General features: G+C 32.0%; 1 protein-coding gene across 1 annotated transcript; it reads left to right on the top strand.

Annotated features, from left to right (window-relative positions):
- Positions 1-26,333, top strand: LOC139498602 (mucin-7-like). Its single transcript, XM_071287064.1, has 3 exons — positions 1-244; positions 24,153-24,407; positions 25,635-26,333. The coding sequence occupies exons 1-3, from the start codon at positions 191-193 to the stop codon at positions 26,190-26,192; spliced, it is 867 nt and encodes a 288-aa protein (XP_071143165.1). The 5' UTR covers positions 1-190; the 3' UTR covers positions 26,193-26,333.

The raw sequence follows: 26,333 nt of genomic DNA, 5'->3' as shown, positions 1-26,333 counted from the left end.
TCAGTTGAAATTGCCTTAACTCATCTATACTTAGTATATATCATAAATACATCTAGTGAAAAACATAGAGTGGACATGGCCGGGTACTTGTACATCCCAACAACAATAAGACACTTAGTACGGTCTGAGAGAGCATATACTGACATCTACTTCAAATCTAGTTCTAATCCTTCGGTACACATCCAACTTCATGCAACGGAATGAATGTAAAGACGTCATAAACAGTCAGACTACCAAGATACAGGTATTGTAGATCAATGAAAGTACATATAGTAAATAGGTGAAATTAGGAATTACACGTAATTACTAAACATTTCGGTAAATACCTGTAATTACTAGCCAATTTAGTATACATGTATTAGTGTATTTACTAGTTGTTTCAGTGATTACTGGTATTCACTAACCCGAATAATCCAGTCGTTATATTACGCTCCCTATCGATCACTTCATTGACGCGTCCAATGATCACGAAGAATTCAAGCCCTCGAAATGTGGATAGAATCGGAGACGGTAAGGGCTTGAATTATTCGAATTAGGTATTCACTGATTTTTTTTGGTCATTTTTACAGCTATTTACTAACTTGATATTTTTGTTATAAAATTAAAGATATAATTCAAGATACCAAATAAGAAAGTAAAAGGGTATGTATTTTAGGGCTAACTTAAGGCACATCAAAAGTGTATACTATCTAGTGTTTGTGAACTAAAACTGGAAAATGGTTGTATTTTTCAGCATACAAGACAATGCTATCAATCCACTTTAGAGAAATGCATTAAATTGTGAGAAATTTGAAGGCAACTTCGATACCTCTTTTTGCTGATAGACATTCGATAATGCCAAATTTGGTTGAATAATCTTGATAGTTCTTTAAATCTCATAGTTTCTTTAAATCTAAATCTCCATCAGGCATACTTGCCCAATGACACAAGTTAAATTCCTTTTACAAAAAAGGTTTATTTAAGACTTCTTTTGTCAGACTATTGCGATGAAGCTGACATTCTTCACAAACAAATTTATACACTTTGATGGTGTTAAGAGTCACATTTCATATTTCTGTGTTTCTCTTTTATATGAGTTTTTTCAAGACCTCCAAACTTAAGCTTATAAACCTGAAAGAAAATTTTATCATCGTTTTTACTTGTATAAGAATCATCTGTTTGTGGATTGTATAAGTCAACTAATTGGTCCATCCCTTTTGTTTTACTTTCAATGTTGTCATTCTGTTTCTTTTTGTCGAAACTGCGACTATTGCCGCAAAAGCGAGACATATGCAGCAAACCATTCTGTCGTCAGTAGCGTCCACACATATTCACTATGTGGTTAAAGTTCTTCACATTTTGATAAAAGAGGGACGAAAGATACCAAAGGGACAGTCAAACTCATAAATCTAAAACAAACTGACAACGCCATGGCTAAAAATAAAAAAGACAAACAGACACAACATAGAAAACTAAAGAATAAACAACACGAACCCCACCAAAAACTAGGGGTGATCTCAGGTGCTCCGGAAGGGTAAGCAGATCCTGCTCCACATGTGGCACCCGTCGTGTTGCTTAAGTGATTACAAATCCGGTAAATAGTCTAATTCGGTAGGTCATAGTCATGAAAGGGAAGGGGATTGTAGTTACGACGTAAGGAACATATCCGATATCATTTGTGAAACGGTTATTCCATAACGGTCAACCAACTCGTGATGGCGTCCGTAAAATTTACGAAGGGATGATTTCAACTTTCTTAACTTATCCTGGATTTCTACTAAACTTGAACAGAAGCTTGTTTATGATCATAAGATAATACCCATAAGTTATGTTTGTAAAAAAAAAATCCTTTTTCACATATTTCTTATAAATGGACTTCGTTTTTCCCCAGTTAATATTACATACACTCTGCATTTTTTTCTAAAACATTTATAAGATTTCATAAACCATCCTGGATTTTAACGAGATTTGGACAGACGCTTCTTACAATACTTGTCAAAAGATAGTTTCAGGAGGAAAATTTTAATATTTGTTTCCCATTTTTGTTGAGCCTGCGACTAACAGCAAAAGAAGGCGAGATACTGGTTCCGCGAAACCTTACAATTTTCAAATTGTTTACTGACCCTGTTTGAACTTTCAATAATGCATGCACATGTTGTTGGTAAACAGACGTTTGACCAACGTAGAAACAAATACCTCGTTTAAAACATGTGCGCGATTAGCCGTTTGCATCGTTTGTGGTAGAAAGAAATGCAGCCATTGATAAAGATATGGCCAACATCACGCATGAAAGGAAAATGTCATTATATGTTCATGAAGGCAAACACATATTAATCAGTTATATATGTCTCTGATGCAAAGAAAAATTCACAGGACAATTAATCGAAATTTGTGAAAACTTGTGCCATATATGTAATTAAAACCAATATATATTGACTGTCTAACAAATTAAAATATTAAGAAGGAAATTTAAAAAATACAGTTGTAAACTTAAATTCTGCATAAATCCTCTGGTTATAAGAACTTTAAAGTGTGCTTTATGGCTTTTTGTCCTGTGATTTTCTTTCCGTTTATAGTTTTTAATTATGCAACTTTAGGATATATACAAAAGGAAAAATAATCTCAAAACTTAATTGTGACTTTTTTTATGTCCAGTGACTTTTTGCCTGCGACGTTTTGTACTGTGACTTTTAGTCTGACATTATTAAATGTATATACGTTTCAGACCTTTAGTCATTACAACCGTATGAGACGGCCAATCTGAGACTTTCGTGACACAAATCTTTCAAAAGAAATATTGTGAATTCGATTATTTAATTTATGCAATAAAAGTATCCCTAAAAAACACGCTTGCCATGGGACATAATATATTAGTATAATAGCCTCAGGTTTGCACTTACAGAAGAAAAAATAAAATAAAACTACAATTGCGAAATCAAATGAAAAATAGATTATCCGTTTTATGTGAAAGATAGTTCTAAATCTGTTGTAAGAACTACGAATGAAATGTGTTTGTTTGTCTTAAGCTCTTATTCTATTGTGTGTTTCACTGTTTACGGATTAATCGAATCAGATATTAAATTTTCCGGCATCAACTTATTTTATTTTGAAGGTTGGGTATACAGTCATTTGGTCAGTTCATGCGAAATTAAATTTGTTATCTCTCAAACCAAAAAAAAATCAATGCATTGCATACGAAACAAACAAATAAAAAAAATTAAAGTGCTGTACAAAGTATTTCGCTTTAATTACTTTTTCATTTCATTTCATCTCAGAAAACTGTCTCGGTCATCTGGCCAATTAAAGCCATAAATTGTTATACTTGACACTGCCGTACAATAAACTATGACCACCATGACATGTACCTTCAAATATACAAACATTTCACTAATTATCAATCCTTGCTTTATGTATTGTTTTATTATATTCGGATGAACCTGTCAAATCTTACTGACAAAACAGGTTTATAAAGGTTCAAAAACATCCAACTTGTATCAGTATTTCACAAAACTCGTGAGCTCAGCATTCTGACCAAAACACCAACACATTATCTTTGTGGAATATACAGGAAGCAAAACTTACCAAGTAAGAACCAGAGATTTCTGTAGGTTTGTACATATACTTTACACATAATGTAAACTAATTGTAATGCAAGGCGTCTGTTTTTAAAAATGACCAGGTTTGCTGAATTTATTCTTGGCCGAATAGTTGTTAACTATAGCTGTGACGGTTCGCGTGTTATAAAACCCACTTACATTTTCTAACAACACTTTTTTTCAATTCAATCTTTCAAAATGATCGACTGATTCTAAGAATTTCAAACTTTACTTATGTTTATTATTTTTATTAATGTAGGGAATAGCATGAGTTACAAGTAAATAATCAAGTTTCTTAATGATACTGAAATATTATATGTAATCCTTGATAAACACATTTTTTTTTCTCTGATACAAATATCAAAACCCTTTGTTGAAAACTAAAACGTAGGATTGAAACAAATGTCTTTTACTCTCTTTAAAACTTAAAAATGTCAGGCTTTATCTTTTTGAATCCTATAAAATGGACATAATAGGTCTCATGGTAAACGCAAGAACCGCAATCAACGTATAAACATCGTATAAATTATACACTTGCTGATCTGTTATCTATAATAAAGAATAATGGCAGACATCAAGTATTATGCAAACTTGGTCAGATACAGACCTTCTAAAATTCAAACTGACCATTATTCCGTGCGTTCATCGTGTATCGTGCGTGTTGCGTGCGTGCATCGTGCGTGTATCGTGCGTGTACCAATCGTGTGTTCATCATTCATCGTTCCGTGTATTTTCCGTGTAACGTGCGTGCATCGTGTATTCTTAATCGTGTATCGTGCGTGTATCGTGCGCTCATCAATCATTCATTTTTAACCGTGTATCGTGCGTTCATCAATCATTCATTCTTATAACCGTGTATCGTGCGTTCGTCAATCGTGTATAATTGTGTAGATCAGATAACGTGCATTTTTGAAACGTTCATCTCTAATTGTGTAACGTTCATACATTTGCGGTTTTTATATGATAGTCGGTTATAGAGCTCACCAAAGCATATATTTTTCTCACGGTTAAAGTATAGGTATATAAATAATTTAAATAAAATGTACAGTCATACTTACTTTCTTGTAGACACTTAATTAACTTCATCGTACATTATAACGTTCATACAGATTCATGACTTTTTGTGTAAATATTTTATCATCTGTAAATATTTTGTGGTTATTCGGTAAATCTTGGCTGGGACTGACATTTTTATATAACGATACATGTTGTACGTACAAACAATAACATGATATTGACATTTCTACGACAGAAGAGCTAAAATTGGAATATCTATTCAACTGACCGAAAATGGACTTAAAAATATACTGTTGGCCAACTGTTATTTGTTAAAATATTCTGTCAATTAAAAACAAATGTGTTTTTGCAAAATTTAAATGTGGGGTAGCTCCACTTAAAAATAGAAACTGGAAAGTATGAAACAAAAGTAGTCCACGAGATGACATGTGTTGTAGCTCTACTATTGAAGATGAACTTCATGTCATTCTTAAATGCCCATTATATGTAGTTTTAAGACAAATATTATACATTTTAATGAACATTTTAACCCGCGGCTATAATTATCAGATAGCGAAAATTTTATATTTTTATTTAATAACGGCAATGTTGCTGCTATAGTCGCCAAAAACACCAACAATATTTTATTGAAAAGAAACTATACAAATCCTTTGTTGTAAATCCTAGGTAGATTATAATTCTTCGTTTGTTTGGCAAATTCTTATGCTACTAAGATATTTCAAATATTTTTAAAGTTTTGATAAATACCATTATAAATATCATTTTTGTCTCAGTTTCTGATGGTCACATGCACGTTATGTTATTTCATTTAGAAAATACAATATACAAGATTGTCGGGTAAATGTGGATTGCGGATTAAAATGTTAAATGTCAAATATGAATTAACAAATTAAACTGAGGCGAATTAACACGAATGTGTATATTCTCTTCAACAGTGTTTGAATTCTCTTTTCTGAATTTCATTTAAACTAAGCTAAAATGTTTTGTGGAAAAATGAATAAAAATAAACATTATATGTATTTGAAGGCATTATTTTAATTAAACAAATATAAGATCACGCAAATACATCATGTATTATTTTAAATTGAGGAACTTTTAAAACTTGAAATTGGATTTACAAGTTTAAGATATAACCTTGCTTTTTTTTTTTTTTTATAAATAAGTTAAATGTATGGTTTTATCATAACAAGTCTTTACTTGAATGGAATAAACATGGAACACTTTCACGGATTAATTTTTTATTGTGTTCATGGTTGCCTATCAATGACACCGTTTTTAATGTATGTTTAAAAGATTATTATCCGAAAAATAATTTACCATAGTACTTTGTTACTGACTAGGTTGGTCCCCTCCGTAAAACATTCAGTATGCATTCGGAATATACATATATTAAGGTATTGTCAAGAATTTCAATAACGGCCGGGAAACAGACTAGTTGTTAACCTTCTATGATTATTAAAGAATGACGGATGTTGTTTTTTTATCGGTACGTCTAAACACTGCTAAGGAATCCTTAGTGCACTAAGACTTTGACTATACAATGCCGCTAAGGACTAGAAGGAGTGTTGTTATATGTATTATTTTTATATATCATGTTAGAGATTGATATTTAATGCATAAATTCAAATTTTACAGAAAAATAATCATAAATAAACGAAATATTCAACATTATTTAGACACGTGCCGGTTTTTCTTTGATATGCCGAAAATCAATGAACCGTTTGACACGTGCCAAATAACATATAGCAACTGATTAAACAATGACGATCAATTTTATTTTAAGTGATTTAAAACAATTGTACCGAAAAGATTTATGCTTCAAATATTTATAATTAAATGTGTTGTTCTTATTTAAAATGATGAAAAGGACAAATAATTTTGCTGTTGTTTTATTTCTTTTGCAACAAAATTGTTTGCCATAGGAGCACGACTTTGATGTGCGCCAACTTATAAATAAGAGTGTGGTCAGCTTGTTAAAATGTTTATGTAAGATATACGGAGACAAAAGGAATATATATTATATTTATAAGTGTTTTGTTTTTATTTTAATTCCGACAAAGATGCGTGTAAATACAAATGGTTTCACTAAAAATATGAGTAAATTCCGAAAACCATCATAAGAAACAACTATGTTAAGTTTCATGAAATGGATAAGCGGTTCTCAAGTTACAGTGCGACATGCGGACGGACGGACGGACGCCGGACATTTGTATACCATTAAACGTCCCGTCAAAATGTTGACGGGCGTATAAAAAAGCGTAGTGCGCCCGTATGTCAAAAGAAATCTGATTTGTATGTTTTTAGTCAGATCTTCGACTTTAGTCGAAAACGCGAGACTAAGCGATCCTACATTCCGTCGGCGTCTTTGAAATTTTAATGACCGTTTCTTAAACTATCCTGGATTTCTATAAAACTTGGACCGAAGCTTGTTAATAATTATAAGATAGTATCAGGAAGTTTTAAAACATTTATTAGATTCATAAACTGTCCTGGTTTTTACCAAACTTGGACAGAAGCTTTTTTCAATCAAAAGATAGTATCAACAGGAATATTTTATTGATTTATTTCCTCGTTGTTGTTGAGCATGCGATTAACAGAAAGAATAGGCGAGACACTGGGTTCCGCGGAATCTTTACGATTTTTTTTTAACAAATTGTCTGTTTAACATATTGTATGAGATAATTTATGAAATAATTACTGTGGTGTGTTTATTACTCACTGTTGAAGAACATGTATTTTCAAAAACTTTCAGAACGATTGTACGAATATGTATTGAAACCTCGTAACCAGCTTCAACATGTTCATGTGTGGACAGGTATCATTTGCAAATCTATAAAACAATTATTCAAAATGGCGATTAACTGGAAACAACATTACAAAGTATACCACAATTTGTGAAAACGCTCCACAAAGAAGTCAAGCTGACGACGGACGACGACAAAGTGATACCAATATACGAACGCAAAATTTGTATGCGGTCTTTTAAAAACCGACATTAGATCTATTACTCTGTTGACAAAATCATTTACTTGAAATGATTTCAAAATACACTTGAGAAAATGCTTCTTCGTTCTGATTTTTTCCCCAAGAATTATTCATTTATAAGTATCCAACTTTACCGATCTTGTCGATTAAACGTTAAGACATCAGATAGGAGGATTCCCGTGTAATCCGTTATGTAATTTGACACGTGTAAGACGGTTCATTGATTTTCGGCATATCAAAGAAAAACAGGCGCGTGTCTTGATAATGTTGAAAATGTCCTGTATGAATCCATATGACAAAGACTCCAATAAGGATAAATTTTGTTTCATAGAAAAATCGGTAGTTTTTATCCAATTTTTGTTCTTTTTTATCGGATATAATAAAATACAAACAAATTGAAGTTTCGTATGCATCTATCAAGACCAAGCAATTTTTGACTAGTATAAAGGGTTGCCTTTGTTTTATAGCTCAAAACGGTATTATTCGTTTTGCGTTACATTGGGTTGAATAATGAAATAATAACTCAGCACACTTCGGAGCAGACCAGCAGACTTTGGCGCAATGGAGTGCGATGTTTTGTAAAACGCGGGATATCTTAATTAAAATCTACATATGTGCAATTATTATGAGCAGTCACTGTATATTTGTTTTACATGTATCGTTACTTAATTTGTTCCTCTAATGAGATCCTCATTTACCATTATATAATCATAAGAATAGTTTGTGGACCCGTATGTATTTAAGGAATGATACTCAATCGTACGTATAAAAACAAATCTTTCGTGTATTTCCGTTTCACAGTCCTACATGTATATTGAATTTTACTCACAAGTCAGTAAGTTGATACCAGCGCGGGGTACATGTATGCTTAAACCTCTTATTCTTGGATTGCTGTCTGATTGACGAATATCCGTTATTTTATATATTTAGATTTTTTAAACAAAAATTTTGAGGGATGCACCCAGTTGCACCTTTTCATTTAAGATATATTTCCGTGACGTAATCTCGAAAGATTAGTCACACCACTAAAAACAATAAGGGAAATGAAATTTCTTCTCGCATGTTGCACTTTCGGTAATAGTTCTCTTCGACAAAATACTGCCTTAAACTCAATTTTGGTATAAAAATAAAGAAGCCACAATTTGGTTCTGAAATGTATATTTTTGTAAACACCAAAAGCTAGGTAGCATATCCCTTAATTGATACAGGCTCTTAAATTCGACAATGTTTAGAGACAGTGCTAGGGCTGTTAACAAGTCAAGGTCATTAAACTCTCATTATCCGTTTAGAGATTTTCTGAAAATACAATGGCTTTTGCCTTATTCGAAACTAAAACATTAGCAAATATAACTGGTGGCCTTCGGCTGTCAATTGTTCTTTTCGGGTTGTTGTCTCTTTGACACATTCCCGATTTTCATTCTTAGTTTTAAAATAACTAAAAATACTATATACAATTGTCAGTTCAAAATACATTCAAGAAGTCAGTGCGATGATACATGTTAAATTCTACTGAATTTACTATATCCGTTATTATTACGTAATATATTATATATTATATGGTATTATATATACCATGGCTTCATATTATATAAGGCCTGTGTCCAGGTGGAAATAACCGGTGCGTAGAAATACCGCAAAGGACTTCTTAGTGCACTAAGGAGAAAGTTTTTGCACTAAGGACACTAAAACAATACGCTAGGACCACAAAGAACATGGATATAAGAAGATATAAGTATATAACTCATAATTTTAAAGTTTGGTATTAATAGCTTTTGTAGTTTTGAAGTTAAATGACTTTTCAATGATCTTTAATCAGCGCGTGCCATTCGACACGTGACCAACGGCTTATTGCAAGTTCCCAATCATCATGTCCAATCAACCTTATCGAATAAACAATTATCTTTTGATCGTTACTAATTGATTAGTTAATGGTAGTTTTTGAATAAACCTAACGGTGTCTCTGGCGTGGTATAATTTCAAATGATGAAAGAAAAATTAAAAATTGAATTTTGTGTTTACTTTGCCTTTGTTTTATTTTGTTTTAAAGGAAATTGTTAAATAAACCTCTTTTGTTTTTTTTAAAGAAGCCAATTTTGAGATACAAATTGAGAAAAAAAAATGCTTCTGAGATTTCATTTCTTATTTACAACACAAGAGTTTACATCTAGTATTATACCTTGAAAGATATCTGAGAATAAAAAATGTGGCGTCCGTGGGGTTCTTCAAAACCCGATTACAAACGTGTAATAGAAAGACTTCAAGAGGTAAATACTATTTTATGAAATAACATACCGTTTTTTTTTTATTTTTCAAAAAGAGAATAATCATAACTGTGTACTATGAAAAATACTTTTATTACTGATGTCAATGCCTTTTTTTACAATTCATCTTTATTTGATCATTTGAAGATGAAGACCATTTTCTTTTACAATGTAATAGACATTTGAGAAACCAATATATTCACAATGTTGTTGAAGTTCATTTTCAAGTTAACTTTTGGTTCAATATATAAAATTCGTTGTATAGTACAGCAAGATTATGAATTAATTGTTATTCTCCTCTATATGCGTATTTTGTATGATTATAAAATTTAATGCTATAAATATAATACTAATGCATTTAAATACCAAAGGTAAAATATTTTGTATGATTAGAAAATTTAATGTTATAAATATAACACTAATGCATTTAAAAAATACTGTAAAAAAATATATGGCAATCATACCACATCTCCTTTTTTATATTAATATTAGTTGAATAGCTATTGCACGTGTAAAATGTATATTTCAAGAATACAAAAAAACGTTAACTTCCAAAATGTATTTTAATAAAACAAAATTTACGGGAGCAATTCATTTTTAATCAGACGATTGTGACACCATTATTAACAATACTATAAGTAAAAACTTTGCACGGATTGTGCACTTTGATAAGCTGGTGGCGAACAAAATCTTTTCAAGAACATACACACGCTTTATATATTTATAAACTCAATTCGCCATACCCTGCCTTGAGCGGAGTTATGCTAGATCCACGGGAAGGGTACTATCAAACCGACTCTTCAGGGTACAATTATACAAGTACTAAATGAAGGACGGGTTTGCTTGTATCTTTGCAAGTAGGCATGGCATGACGGGGTTAACACCCGACGGTCAGGTGCTGACGGCTTTCCCATTGCACGGATCTTAACGCTCATACAGGAGTATTACAAGAATTGAGTATAAGGGACCCTTCTTGGAAAGATTTTGTTGTTTCAAGACAATTATCTTGAACTCGCCTTCAGCTTATTTATTTATTGATAAAAGTACTTGTCAATTCCATCAAAATTGCCTTAAAAAAAGTAAGAAAAAAACTGTCATGTTTTCGATACATTTTGTTTTTCATTGTAAATTTATGGAAATATGGAGTTGACAAGAGTTGACAATATAATAAGAATATTTCAAAATTTATATATATGAAATTCATATCGCCGATAATCATATAACTCCACAGCCCGTTCTGTCATTATAATAAGAGACACTAGAGAACTGGACAACTGTGGTGATATATGATTTTAAGATTTAGAAATAAATTAAATTTGTGTCACAAATGGTATGTCTGCTTGTATTTGAAATAATATATAAAATACATATAATGTTCATATACATAACGGTTGTTTTACTTCGCTTATATTTATATGCTTTTAAATATTTTCAGCATCAAATACAAAGTACTATAATAGAATCGTATCCGCTAAAAATTAAATAAAGTACATGTAAAAAATGAATAGGTCATATATACTTTAAGAAATAATTTAATTGAGAAAACTGACGGCCCAATTCATCAGGGGCCGTGTCAACGAAGCTGTCTTAGGACTAAGACATGTCTTAGGATGGTCTTAGGACACGTCTTAGTCCTAAGTCGGGTTAACGAAAGTCTCCTAAAATAAGATATGTCCTAAATTTGGTCCTAAAGTTAGGATATACAATTAGGTGTCTTAAGATAGTCCTAAAGGTTACATCGTCCTAAAACGTAATAAAAACAACAAATATGGCATAAACTCAATACTTAAAATACTAATGCAATATTAAACTATCATTAGATAAAATTAATAAAAAAAAACATTGTTTAATGTTTGTTAAAGATTGAATTGTATTATATTAAATTATTTCGTGCTGCCCTTTTTGAAGCCTAAACAATACTATCATCATAAGCAACATATTTTAAATAATTAGAATATGGGGAAAAGTTTACTTCTTTTTTACCTTATCCTCATTCGATACATGTAATAAAATCGAGTGGACCTAAGGACAAAACTAGTTTATGTACTAAAATTGCAGCACGAATATCACAAAGTTTTGTGACCATTCACTTTTGTTTTCATACTAAATTCATTTATATCTTTTATCATATTTAATAACGTATTTATTAGTATTCCGTAAAAACTTTAACTTTTATTTTGCGTTAATTGTTTTCTATATAAGAGTCATCCTCCCTCTCTTTACATTGAGGTTCTAAAATACAATTCAATCTACCGGTATGTCATACAAATCTCTACATATATTTTCAATTAAATAAATGTGTTAGGATGGTCCTAGGACCATCGTAGTTAGGACTGTCCTAAGACAGCTTTGTTTTACATCCTAAGACATGTCTCAGACCATCCTAAATAATGTCCTAAGACCTATCTTAGGACATGTTCATTGACACGGCCCAAGGTTTGTAATTCATTAGTTACATTTTGTTTACTTTCTTAGAATAAGGAGATGTATGATTGCAAATGAAATTCATGTATTGGGGTGTAAAAGCGTTGACAGATGTACGCTAACGTACAATAATGAAAAATATATCTACATTAAAAATGTAATTATAAAACGTATTTTGATAATCACAAAAAGCTTTTATTCATCTTATCTTAACAAAACAATACTTGGTACTATGTGTTGAAAGAAACTATTCTTTCATATATTAGGTCACCGTACGTCCTTCCACAATGAGCAAAGCCCATACCGCATAGTCAGCTATAAAAGGCTAACTTTCTCTTGGAATGGCAACCATACCACATCTTCTCATGTAATGAAACAACTTCTTGTCGTTCATTCATTCCTTAATAAATAAATAAATAAATAAATAAATAAATAAATAAATAAATAAATAAATAAATAAATAAATAAATAAATAAATAAATAAATAAATAAATAAATAAATAAATAAATAAATATTTTTTTCTTTCTATTCAGGCTAGCCAGTACGGTTTTCTTCATCTACAAGATGTGGTGGCACAAGAGAAAACCAATCTTCCACCGCTCGTAGTACCTAAGCATCATTACAATTTGCCAAAATCTGTTGATCTTATATCCGAAAACTACTTGCAAACTCATAATGTCAAGAACTTGGGTGTTCCATACACCGTTTCCGACAACGGTAGTTGCTTATTCAATTCTGTATCGTTATCCCTTTGTGGCTCGCAAGACATGGCAACAGAACTGCGTGTTCGTACGTGCATAGAAATGATTTTGAAGAAAAACAGATTCAAATCATTACCAATTGCAAAAGATCTATTATGGGTTTCACCAAACTACATTTCATCAGTAATAGAGTGTGCACAACAGTGTGGATGGTCTTCTATTTGGACTATATTCGCCCTTTCAGAGGTTATTGGTCAGCCAATTAAGTCAGTTTACCTACCGCTTAACGGTGTTAAAGACTTTTCCTACAAAATTCTAAACTTAACTGCTATTCCACGTAACTGCAAAGAAGAAAACAATCCAATAATTGTAATGTGGACACGTACTTCGTACCATAATCCAAAGCATACTTGGACCCCGAACCACTTTGTCCCGCTTATAACAGGACCATCAGTTATAACTGCAAGCTCACCATCACCAGTCATTGACTCGTTCAACGAATTTCCACCTCTTTCAGCAACACAAGTGCTTAACATTTCATACTGTCAATCGAATGTTTCTGATACAAAAGAGAATTCACAACCAACTTGTACAAAGCCATCAACTTCGTCAATTCTTGAACAGTCCTCTTCACCGTCCTCATCAACATGTATCAATACATCAACAAGTTCAAGTACCGAAATCCCAAATTTGGTCAACACCAATTGCCTTCCAAATGGTAATTTGACTGCCAACGAAATCTACAAAGCTGTTATAAACAACGAATCTTCTTGTAATGACACTATACCAAATGGTCCAAAAGAAAATGTTTATTTTCTTCTCGACAATAACAGGAACATAACTCGCAAAACTAACTCTAAGTCAAGCCAGTTTCCTGATGACTGTGGTGCATGGGATTCCCATTGTGGTCGTACTGTTAAAACAGACTTTGTTGTTCAGTCAGACTCAACTTTACGCTTTACATGTGTAAAAGATGGTCAGTATTGTTTCGAAAAACAAGTAAAGGGTAAAAAGACATTTATTCCGTTTAACCCACAGCCTAGTCCAGATTCCATTGTAACTCTTACAAGATACTATACACCATTAAAACGAGACAAAATGTACAAAAAACGTGTCAGCACTTTTAATCGTTTACCAACACAACATCAAGACCGTGTACATATAGCACTAGTCGAATATACTGGCAAATTTCCTCAAACCAGTGGACCTCATGGTAACGCAAAACATGTAACACATGACTATACACGCACAGATCCTACGGTGTTAGATCAGATCAAAGAAGATATCAAGGCCAAAAAAACAAACATTGACATTTATAAAGATATGGTTTTCAAAGACTCAGAAAACGCACCAAGAGATCTTCAGCAAATCCGATCGAAACGATACCACGATAAGAAACAGTCTAATCTAGGTTCAAGTAACGTACCGGACCAGGTTTGGGAAGCCTTGGCAATGGTCAATAAGCATGAATTTGTAGCAGAAGTTGTTTATACACGTGGAAATAACATGCCGCCGTCTATAATATGCTACAGTCAAATGCAAATGGAAGACATGAAACTGCATTGCGAAAACGATCCCGATTCCATACTTGGCATTGATAGAACATTTAACCTAGGTCCTACATATGTAACAAACTTTGTGTACAAAAACAAGAAGGTTGTAAAAAAATCATCACGTGATCATCCTATATTTGTTGGTCCGGTATTTTTTCACTGGGACGCCTCATATTATACTTACCACTCATTTCTGTCACATGTGAAAGCACGTCTCGACGCCGATGTAAAATATATTGACAACACTTCAGAAAGACTCTTGTGTACAAAACACATGAAAGACAATGTTACCGACCATATGAAAAATAAATTGCCCTTAACAAAAGAAGAACGATCACATATTATGTCGGACTTGTTTGGTGATGATGGTATCGTGACATCAAATGACACTATTGATTTTAATTTGAAATCCGAAAACCTGTGCAATAAATACCCCATCATCACAGATTATTACACAAAGAGACTGAAAAACAGACTCTTTCACCACGTAAATAGACCGCTAAAAAACTCTTCAAATCCAGACCGATTGTGGACAAACAACAATTGTGAAAGCATGAACCACAGATTTAAAATTGCAACAGACTGGAAGCCGCAGATTCTGCCAGAATTACTGACCAAGATATTCGACATAACAAAACTTCATTTTATTGACATAAGGCGATCGATATATGGTCAAGGAAACTACGAACTATCCGAATTGTTTCAAAAATTCTACACTTCTCCTTATATATGGGGCACAAAAACTCCCGAAGAAAAAGATAAACTGTACAAAAAGGTACTAGCGCACAAGACCTTAACAGACAAAATGATTTTCTCATCAAATGGGAAACTCGTCATTCCCAATGTGAAGCGTCTAGCTCGTAAGCCAGGTCAACGACATAGACCAAAAAGTGCAGCTGCAAGAACAATGCCGCGGTTTGCCAAATGATTGTACTTGGTGTATCTATATATGTAAATATGTATATCAATATAAATTAATTTAAAAACTATGTTATAAACTGTTATATTTTAAAAATGTCATAAACTGTTATATTTTAAAAATGTCATAAACTGTTATATTTTAAAAATGTCATAAACTGTTATATTTTAAAAATGTAATAAACTGTTATATTTTGAATTATTTGTTTTCTTATGTGTTTGTTAACAAAAATATACATGTTTTAACTTTTTTTAAATATCCATATATATAAATTTACTAGATATCAACAAAAAATCAACTTTAAAAACAAGCAAAAAAAAAATTAAAATCAAAAATTAAATAATAAAAGTAGAAAATACGCTATTACATAGAAGTGAAAAATAAAACAGACAGAAATACAAAATAAACACGACAGTAACAACAAACACAGAACACCAAATACCGTATACATGTTTAATCAGTTTATAAGTGGATTATAAACGGGTCAAGGTTGAATGAACATGAATTTCTATCGATTACACAGGTGACAATCAACTGATTGAGGCGCGTGTCGATAAAACATTAAATAACTTTCTAATTACAAAAGTTATGATTATGAAATTTGAAATTATGAAGTTTTTCAAAGTATTTTTCTATATGCCATGTCCTTTGTGGCCGTTGTATCATTCCATCAGGTCCTTAGTGCACATTTTTGTTCTTAGTGCACTAAGGAGGTCCTTTGCGGTATTTCTACGGACCCGGAAATAACGGGCCGTAATAACAATATGTGATTTGTATGTCAGGTGAAAGTGACAACGGGTGGTATGTATACTAAAATGTTTATCGTCTTCAATTATACATGAGGGTGTGAATGGGGGTTTATAGAAGGAAACTATAGACAAAAAAATAAAGAATACAAAAAATAACTAGACAAATAGAAAAGAAAATGATGAGGTACTAGAATATATGGAATAAAGATTGATCGGCAAAAGGTAAAACGAATTATAAAACAAATTGCCTAAAAATATAGAACACAGAAATACTGAATCCCCATTCAGACCCTCATGATCTAACATTTAAAGCTTTAGGACATTTATGGGCATGCGATACAGTTTTAGACCACCGACAGAGATTTTTTTTACAAAATCAATTTGTACATGTGTATATGTGCTTAAAATTATATCTTCATGTGCTAAATTTAAAAGACAACTGGGTTTGAATTATTCGACATTTACTTAATTCGGTTTCTTGGACATTTCTGTCCTTTGAGCAGACACCCTTAACATTTTATGTTTCAAAATATAAAGATATGGAGATTTCGATAAAGAGATAAGGAATATCTTCGTTACAAAATTGGGTTCTTACTACATTTGTGTAACAATTCTTTGTTAATAATTGATTTTTGTTAAAAGAAATTGATTTAAGAAAAAACGGTATTTTTGTTGAATATTTATCTAGTTAAAAAAAGTCGTTAATTTTTTCATAATAGTTGGAACAAAAATCTCCATACGGTATCAAGTCAAATTTCTAAAAAGAAGGGACATTATGCTCTTAAGCTAATGGTTAAATCTCGAAAAAATGTTAAAATGCTAAAAGTTTTTCGAAGAAAGAGTTTAATGTCTACTATTTTAGATTAATTCTGCGAATTGTTTTTGTCTGCAAAAACATAAAACAGAGAGATAAAGAGAATCACAACTAATTGAATAAAATGGAGGATTGAAATGAAGAATGTGTCAAAGAGACAACAATCCAACCAAAGAGCAGAAAATGGTACGTCTAAACACGGCTAAGGACTCCTAAGTGCACTAATTAATATGTTATAATATTATGCTACTAAGGACTAAAAGAGTGATGTGCAATGTAAACAAATTTCTTATCTAGATAGAGATTGATATTTAATGCATACATTTAAATTTAATCAATAAAAGATCACTGATAATAATTGAACGCCTGTGCCGGTTTTCGTTAATTTTTCCGAAAATCACTGAAATATAAGACACGTGTCAAATTACATAACTGATAACACTATTACCTTAAAAAATGAACAAAATAATCATTTAGAGAGGAACATTACCCAGACATTTAGATATATTTACCATAAAAATATGTTTTTTAAATTTTTAAAAAATCATTTAATATGCATCGGTTTATGATTTAATGAAAAAATATAGAAAATTGTTAAGCTGGGTTTTTTTCAGGAAGCAAAATAATGTTTGCATCGAGAAAAATAGCCCCTCCCCTATAAATGATCATTAATTTACCTAAGTGGGAGCTTAAATTTTGGACACCGATAGCGAGGCCTGACTGCCATAAACAACAGATTACGAACAGCAAACAGTGGATACACCAATTCATTGATATGTATGAAAGACAACGACGGACACAAAATGATTGCACTGAATAATTTCAACTACCATTGAGATAGATTTTTCAAATCTCCTTATCAAATTAGACATGCATTTAAAAAAAACCCTTGGGATATCTATTACCGTTTGGTTTCAAATTGGAATTAAAAATTGCATTTTCCCAAAGAGTTTTAGGTAAAACCCCGTGAATCTCACCTCCTAGAAATTTGAAGTGTCAGGATGTTTGAAAATATGTATGAATTTTCTTACATACTTGAAATTGTATAAGGAATATAAACACATTCAGTATGTTTACTGTACAAACAAACAATAGACACCAATTGTGTCTTATATTGTTTAAGTCATTTTTAGTGAGAGCAAAATTTGATAAATTGATTATTCAGTGGTTGTTTAAACGTCCAGTGGCAAACATTTCATGCATATTCAGGACGAAAAGTCGTTTCAGAAGTATATAATGAAGTATTTGGTATTACAAATGTTTAAATTTTCTAATTATTTAGTAAATGTCATTTTCTTAGGTAGTTCTAATTAATTTGTACGAATAAAATTTTTCTGACAAAATAATATCTTTTGCTCTCAATTAACACATACGATTCTGATAACAATGGATAATATAAGGAACTTTGTAACTTAAAAAAAGAAATTATGATTGTTTAATCAGGTGTTATGTCAGTTCGCTCGTGTCAGTCGGATCACTGATTTTCGGCTATATCAAGGAAAAACCAACACGTTCTAAAGATTGTGCAACTACTCATTTATTGGTGAAATTATAACCTAATATGTCCTGTTGATAAGTATATATGTACAGAACTACAAAAATTTGCAGTGAATGTTAACATAAAAGAATCAAATAATTTCTGCTATGCTTGTAGTGAATACGAAAACAGCTTACAATGTTTTTTTTTAGATATATACATATATAATCGTTTATAAAATGTATCCGTCAAAGTGAAAAAATATATAACATGAAAATAAAAATACATAGATCATTCATTTATTGCAATCAATTATATCAACATGTTAGTTGAAATAATTTCTAGAACCAGTCACTCTCTGTAGATATAATGCGTCGGACATTGCAATTTAGATTTTTAACTGTCTGAAATAAAATTAGTAAGGGTTTCGCGGAACACAATGTCTCGCCTTCGTTTGCCGTAAACTTGAACTCTCAGGGTGAGGCTGAACAAAATCAAGACACTATATTTTGATTGTTATGAGCTTCTGTCCAAGTTCACAAATATTTCCGGTGCCTATGAAATAGCCGACTTTAATTACGTTATTTGAATCTGAGCTGGCAAAATAGCATATTATCTATTATGCTGGTATCGGCAAAACAGCTACAAGTATTGCCTTTAATGCAAATGCATATCAATTTTAAATACGCATGATTCTAAATAAAATAGCTTTGAGAATCGTGTAAAAAGCGTTCGTTGTTCAGTCGTCAATGAATCATTCAACGTGCGTGTATCGTGCGTGCGTGTATCGTGCGTGTATCGTGTATTTATCATTCATCGTGCATCGTGCGTGTATCGTGCGTTCATCATTCATCATTCATTTTGCGTTAATCCTCCGTGTAACGCTCATCGCTCATCGTGCGTGTATCGTGTATCGTGCGTGTACCGTGCGTGTATCGTGCATTCACCGTGCGTGTATCGTGCGTGTGGTCAGTTTGAATTTTAGAAGGTCTGTACCTATAAGTAAATTATATGCTATTTTTCTGGAGTGTGATAAAATTTCTTTTTTTAGCCCATTTTATGAATACACCCGTATTATTACAGCCTTTTGTCATCACAGGCTTTTTCCTATTATTGATAAACCTGAAAATCATAAACGACATTTTCTCAAATTAAAATATATAAATAGAGGTATTGATTTTATTAATTTGTCTAGCATATTCAATGACTCTTCTGTCTATAGCTTAATACCTCCATATTTTGATAATATAGAACAACCCATTATTTCGTATTCTTATAAAAAAACGAGCAGAAATTTGATTTTCAATTATACGTCAATTACAACAGACGTCAATATAGAAAATAATGTTCCTTCCACTTGAGATTGCGAAACATCTAGTTTTAAATATGTTCCCTATGGTCATGTTATCACAGGAGACCTCAACATAGTCGATGACCGTGAAGTCATAACATTTCTCAAGAAAGGACCGAAATACCGTCCTCCACCTACAATAGATTGGAAACAGTGTCGTCAGGTCATTAAAGACGCTCTGTCTGCCTATTGTAAAAATTGGTGCAAACGTGAAAAATCCGATAAAAAATCTTTAGACAGTTATATTTGAATAAAATTATGAATACTGTTGATATTCGAATATCTCATTTAGAAAACAATTCTGAAATTAATAATAGGAACCATGATATACCCATTTCTAGAATAAAAAAAAAAAAAAACTCAAGGTACTCGCAGAGCGGTTTGTGTTCGTACCGGCAGACAAGGCAGCAAATAATGTAGTGGTGGTGTGACGCATATACTACACGAAAGTTCTTCAAAACGAAATTATCAATTCCTCTACATTCAGGTCAGTGCGCACCACAGAGAGTCAAATCGTTAACAAGCATACCACTGCCACTGCCCAGCTTAAAGCATCTTCCGAACATTTGAAAGTCCCTACCATGTACTGGTTACCGAAATTACACAAAAAACCATTTAAATTCCGTTTCATCTCCGCTTCGAGTAAGTGTTCTACTACTAATCTATCAGTGCTTCTAACCACCTCCCTTACTACTATCAAAGATCTGGTTATTAACTTTTGTAATAAAGCTTATGAAAATAATGGTATTAATTATTTTTGGAGTGTTAAAAATTCTTTAGAGGTTTTAGATAAAATACATGCTTTCAATGGTCCTCAGTTACAATTCTGTTGACAGTTATGATTTTTCTACTCTGTACACTACACTTCCACACAATCTTATGAAGAAAATGTTTTCGTATTTGATAAAATGGTCTTTCGAAAAATCTCATTGTAATTTTATTTGCTGTAACTCGTTTAAGGCCTTTTTCTGTAACGAAAAAGGAAAGTATGCTAGATACACTTACTGGAAATGTGAGGATATGATTGAAGCTTTAAACTTTCTGCTTGATAACATTTATGTACGTTTCGGCGATAAAGTGTATCGTCAGGTAGTAGGTATTCCTATGGGCACCAACTGTGCCCCTTTAATAGCAGATTTATTTCTATATTGCTATGAATCTCAGTTTATGACCAAACTCAGTAAAGACCCATCATTGTTACATTTGGTTGATACATTCAAAAATACCTACCGTTATCTACCGTTATCTGGATGATATTTTTTCGTTGAATAATCCAGTTCTCTAAATATACTTCAGAAATTTACCCAAACGAAAAAATTACTTTAACTAAATCTAACATAAACAGCTGCAGTTGTCCTTTTCTAGATTTAGACATTTCAATTTCAAACGGGAAACTTCACACTAAAATTTACGACAAAAGAGACGATTTTTCATTTCCTATTGTTAATTTTCCTTTTTTAGACGGCGATGTGCCGTTGTCTCCATCATACGGTGTTTATATATCGCAACTCGTTCGGTTTGCCCGTGTGTGTTCTGATGTCATAGATTTTAACGAACGTAATCAATGCATCACTGGTAAATTGTTGTGTCAGGGATTTCGATACCATAAATTACTTAAAACTTTTACTAAATTCTTTCATAGATACAAAGATTTGATAAGTAAATTTGGTTATACCTGTAGAAAGCTTATTAAAAATGGTATTTCACATTCTAAATTTTATGGTAATATTGTACTTAAAGCGAGGAAATCACTATGTGATCCTTGTAAACTCATCGAACCTTTAAACAAACTTATAAGTAAGGGTTATCGTACCAATATTGTAATTAGATCTCTGAATATAGTTCACATTGGCACTAATATTGATTTTGTCATTAGCAAATTAAAACATAACTAAATTTCATTATCTTTTGAGGCGAGATGTATAGAGACACAGACACGTTAACTTTTATTTCTATAGAAGTCGCTCTTCACTATACTACTACCTGTCGATACATTTATTTTTGGCATTGCACAAGTCATGTCTTCTTTGACTATTAATGACGTTAAAATACTAAATCCCTGTCGATTTTAGAGGGCCCTCATGGGGTTTTTGATTATGTGATTACTTGGCCGTTTTTTTTTAATGATTATTTGATTATTAAGCCAAATATTTCATGATTATTTGATTACCTAGGACTGTATTTTTAGTTTATGATTATTTGATTACTAAAAATAAGCAAATACTTAATGATTATGTGATTATATTGGCAAAAAAATGGTGATTATGTGATTACTAGGACCCCCCATGAGGGACCTCATTTTAGTCTCTGATTTTTTACTATTAATTGGTTTTGGCTTTTAACTAGCTGTCAGTAACTGCGAGTACTCTCAAATCGTATTTTCTTGTTAATTCGACCTGTTGATACTGTTTATAATGCTTTTTTGTTATTTTTTTATTTATATGGATCTTGTCTGTACACCAGCTTTGATTTTTTGTAATATCTTCAATTTTTCACTTATTCTTACAACATTTGTATAAACTTCAAGATTATAAAAAACGGTTTCTAAAGTGAACATTGATTGGTTAAATATTTCTCAGTGTGTTTGAATTTGTTTGTTAGCTTTTTGGTCATGAATGTTTGTCTCTAATATTTAATTTACTGTGCATTTGTATTCAGATATCGCAGATCAAATTTATTCGTTCATTGTGTAATCATACGTTTTTTGATTGAGTTAAGTCTGCCAATTGATATTTTATTGTATGTTTTTTCTATGTTGTGATGTTATGCTATTGTTTCAGAAAAAGGGAGAAGGTTTGAATCCATTAAAACGTTTAATCCCGCTGCAAATGTTTGCACCTGTCCTAAGTCAGGAATCTGATGTACAGTATTTGTCGTTTGTTTATGTAATATATACGTGTTTCTCGTTTTGTTTATAGAGATTAGACCGTTGGTTTTCCCGTTTGAATGGTTTTACACTAGTAATTTTGGGGCCCTTTATAGCTTGTTGTTCGGTGTGAGCCAAGGCTCCGTGTTGAAGGCCGTACTTTAACCTATGATGGTTTAATTTTTAAATTGTTATTTGGATGGAGAGTTGTCTCATTGGCACTCACACCACATCTTCCTATATCTATGTAGGCGTTTTGGATGTGGTAAGTAATACATAAAAATACAAGTTTTTTTCATCCCATCAAAGCGGAAATAAAATTCATGTAGGAAAATAATCCATATAAAAATCAGTAAAATATGTGATTTGCCTTATTTAATTTTTGAACTTGCATTCAATTCGATTCAAATGTGTATTGCTTTATAAACTTTGAACAATAAGTTTGTGACAAATACACAATAAGTATACAATATAACTGAGTATATAGTAAGCTTTAAATCCTTGCTTGTGTTGATTTCTTTATCTTTGTTTTGATATTCTCACTAGGAAATTATCAAATGTTCTGGGACTTTTTTCAAGAAATTGCAATTGTTTCAAGGAGGTTTAAAAAAAATCATTAATATTGCATGGAAAATGATTTTGAATAATTTATAAAATCAATGAATGTTAAAAAGTGTAATCTTCGATAACATTTCACGTTCTTTTTTACGAATATAGTCCTTAGTGTTAACAGTGGGTTAATTGCCATTAATTTTTATACCCCTTCCAAATTTATTTCTCCATGTTTAATGCCTCAAATTGTAAGTAGGGGGGGGGGGGGGGGGGGGGGGTGAAATTACACTGTACAAAAATTTGGGTTCAGAATTTTACAGGAAAGTAGTGATTTGGTCCAGCTGGAAAAGGTTAAAAATTAGCACTTCGGATTTTGATGGACCGTGTTTTGTTTATAATCAGGAAAAGTTATTCAGTTGCAATAAATAACACAAACATTGAAAGACCCTGCCTCTTTTTTTTAAAATACTCAATAACTCAAAAATGAAATTTTGAATCATCACCAAAAAGTATACTGATCTTAAAATTAATATAACTAAGAAGTGTGTAAAGTTTTAAGCAATAATCAATATAGTTTTTGATATACAGTGCGACATGTGAAAAAAAACATACCCCTGTTTTAGTTACAAAGTGCTGTAACTCAAAAAGTTTTAATCTTATTTTCACCAAAAAGTATACAGATCATTTGACCGTCATAAGAAACAACTATAATAAGTTTCATGAAATTTGGATAAGTCATTCTCAAGTTACAGCGCGACATGTTACGCCGTCCAGACGAATAGACAGACTGACGTACAGATGGACAAAAGTTTAAAAAAAGGGGGTGTTAAAAACATTAGATTTATACTGGTGTAATATTTGTAGCAGATATGTATAAAATGATGCATTATATGTTTTCATTTTTTAGATTCAAAACATGGCCTCCTATCAGGTACAGTATGGAACCAGGAGACAAGTTGCCACTGCTGTTGTTATTGGATCTGGGACAGAGACCGAGATGATTCAAATGAAAACCAGTAGAGAGACATCAGAGTCATCACGTGAAGCATCAACAAAACCACCAACTCTACCTTCAACTCAACATACAGGGCAGCCATATTCCTTTAGCCTACCTACCACCAGACGTCCTGCCAAGAGGAAAAGGACAACAAATACACCAATGGTGAGTTTTACCATAACATTACAAATCTGACATTGAGTGTTGTTATGCGTCCCATTAACCCATATCTCACACACATTTATCTTTATATTCATTATATATATCTCTGACAATTCTTTTGATAACCTAATGTTCATCCATCACCTGGTTTCTACAAGTCATGGTAATGTTAGAAAACTCCACAGAATAATAATGAAAACAACTCACTCACCTGCATCTTCATCAATAGTAACTTTTAGTTAAAATCATGAAACAGAAATAGCACTATAGAGTTAACTGATATGTTAGGTCATGTTGGTATATTTGTAGCATTCATCCTGCTGATAAATATTCATTTTAAACGTTTCTATTTATCAATTATAGTTTTCAGAAAAATGTTAAAAACGATCATAAAAGGTCAATTATTAGTTGACTAAATATGGGTCTTGTCAGACAGATCGAAAGTGCTTCTATAAAGTGTCTAGCTATCTTTTAAAGTTTTCAAGATAATAGACAAAAATATGTAAATTCATCATAATTATAAGGAAAATAACTCCTTTTGACTGTTATGACTTAATGTTTATAGATAGAGCTCAACATTCTGAATATATTTTACACATCAAATTATTTCTATTAATACTAATTCTCAAAATAAACGATAAAGTTGCACTTTACCCCTATCCTCTAATTTGGGCCATGGCAACTATTTTGGTTGGCAGACAGGATAATCAGACACTAGATACACAAAGTTGATTAAAAAAACTAGGACTTGGCAAAAGTTGTGATTATATACACTTAGTTTGATAATTCTTCCTTCTCAATTCAGAAGTTGTTGATTGTTTCTGTAAATCATATTGTTTTGAACATAAATCAGGACCTTCGATTTCCCTAGTTTTCAACTTGTCATATCAAAGCCTTTTTGTAACTGGATTTGCGCAATGTGATTTTTTCATTGTTGAAGGCTGTATGTTGACCTATAGCTAGCCTGCTAAATTCTACAGTATTAGATTTATGTAGGTTAGTTGTGTCATAGCAGTCATACCAGATCTTCCTTTTATTGGCATAAATGATTAAATCACATGATTTGTATGAACTTCAAAAAGGATTCAAACATTTAAATGCGGTTGAGCAAAGATTTTTCATATTGAGGTGCATAAGATCATTATAATAAGAGATGCTATTAAGATATCAATCTCATAACTTCTTTTCCCCTCATTTATAGACTTAAAAAACAATTTTACTTTATTTCAGAGGCAATCCAAAACCTCCAGAATAGTACCACTCTCCAAAACTGCACCATCTGAATCAACAACCAGACCATCAGTTTCTACCTCTAGAACTGCACCATCTGAATCAACAACCAGACCATCAGTTTCTACCTCTAGAACTGCACCATCTGAATCAACAACCAGACCATCAGTTTCTACCTCTAGAACTGCACCATCTGAATCAACAACCAGACCATCAGTTTCTACCTCTAGAACTGCACCATCTGAATCAACAACCAGACCATCAGTTTCTACCTCTAGAACTGCACCATCTGAATCAACAACCAGACCATCAGTTTCTACCTCAGTACCACCAACATCACTTACACCAACACAACCAACTACAACAATGTATGCAGGTTCTAGTTTTCCTGATGAAGACAAGATTATTAAGTTGTTACATGTTATAATCGAGCAAAATACCAAACTTGAACATAAACTAGAAGCCATAAACAGACGTCTAATGACCAATGAAGCCAAACAGAATACAATGATAGACCTACTGCAGAGATGTGACAAGTTCCTGGAATATGACACATGAGAGATTTCTTTTTACTACTTCATCATATTGAAGACTTGAGTTGAACTTGCTGCAAACTGAAAACAAGATAACTAGTTTTCTTATCAAACAAAGATCATTCACCTATTGTTATTTTTATATATTACAGTGAAATAAATAAGA

Source organism: Mytilus edulis, chromosome 12, assembly GCF_963676685.1.
Source record: "Mytilus edulis chromosome 12, xbMytEdul2.2, whole genome shotgun sequence".
Lineage (NCBI taxonomy): Eukaryota > Metazoa > Mollusca > Bivalvia > Mytilida > Mytilidae > Mytilus > Mytilus edulis.
The sequence above is the reverse complement of the archived record's forward strand: the minus strand, read 5'-3'. Positions and strand labels throughout refer to the sequence as shown.

Bases quoted from the DNA above. Each gene is read 5' to 3' on its own strand.
- LOC139498602 (XM_071287064.1), top strand. From the start codon at position 191: ATGCAACGGAATGAATGTAAAGACGTCATAAACAGTCAGACTACCAAG. The intron at 245-24,152 runs GTATTGTAGATC...TTCATTTTTTAG, and splicing joins GTCAGACTACCAAGATACAG to ATTCAAAACATGGCCTCCTA. The intron at 24,408-25,634 runs GTGAGTTTTACC...ACTTTATTTCAG, and splicing joins GGACAACAAATACACCAATG to AGGCAATCCAAAACCTCCAG.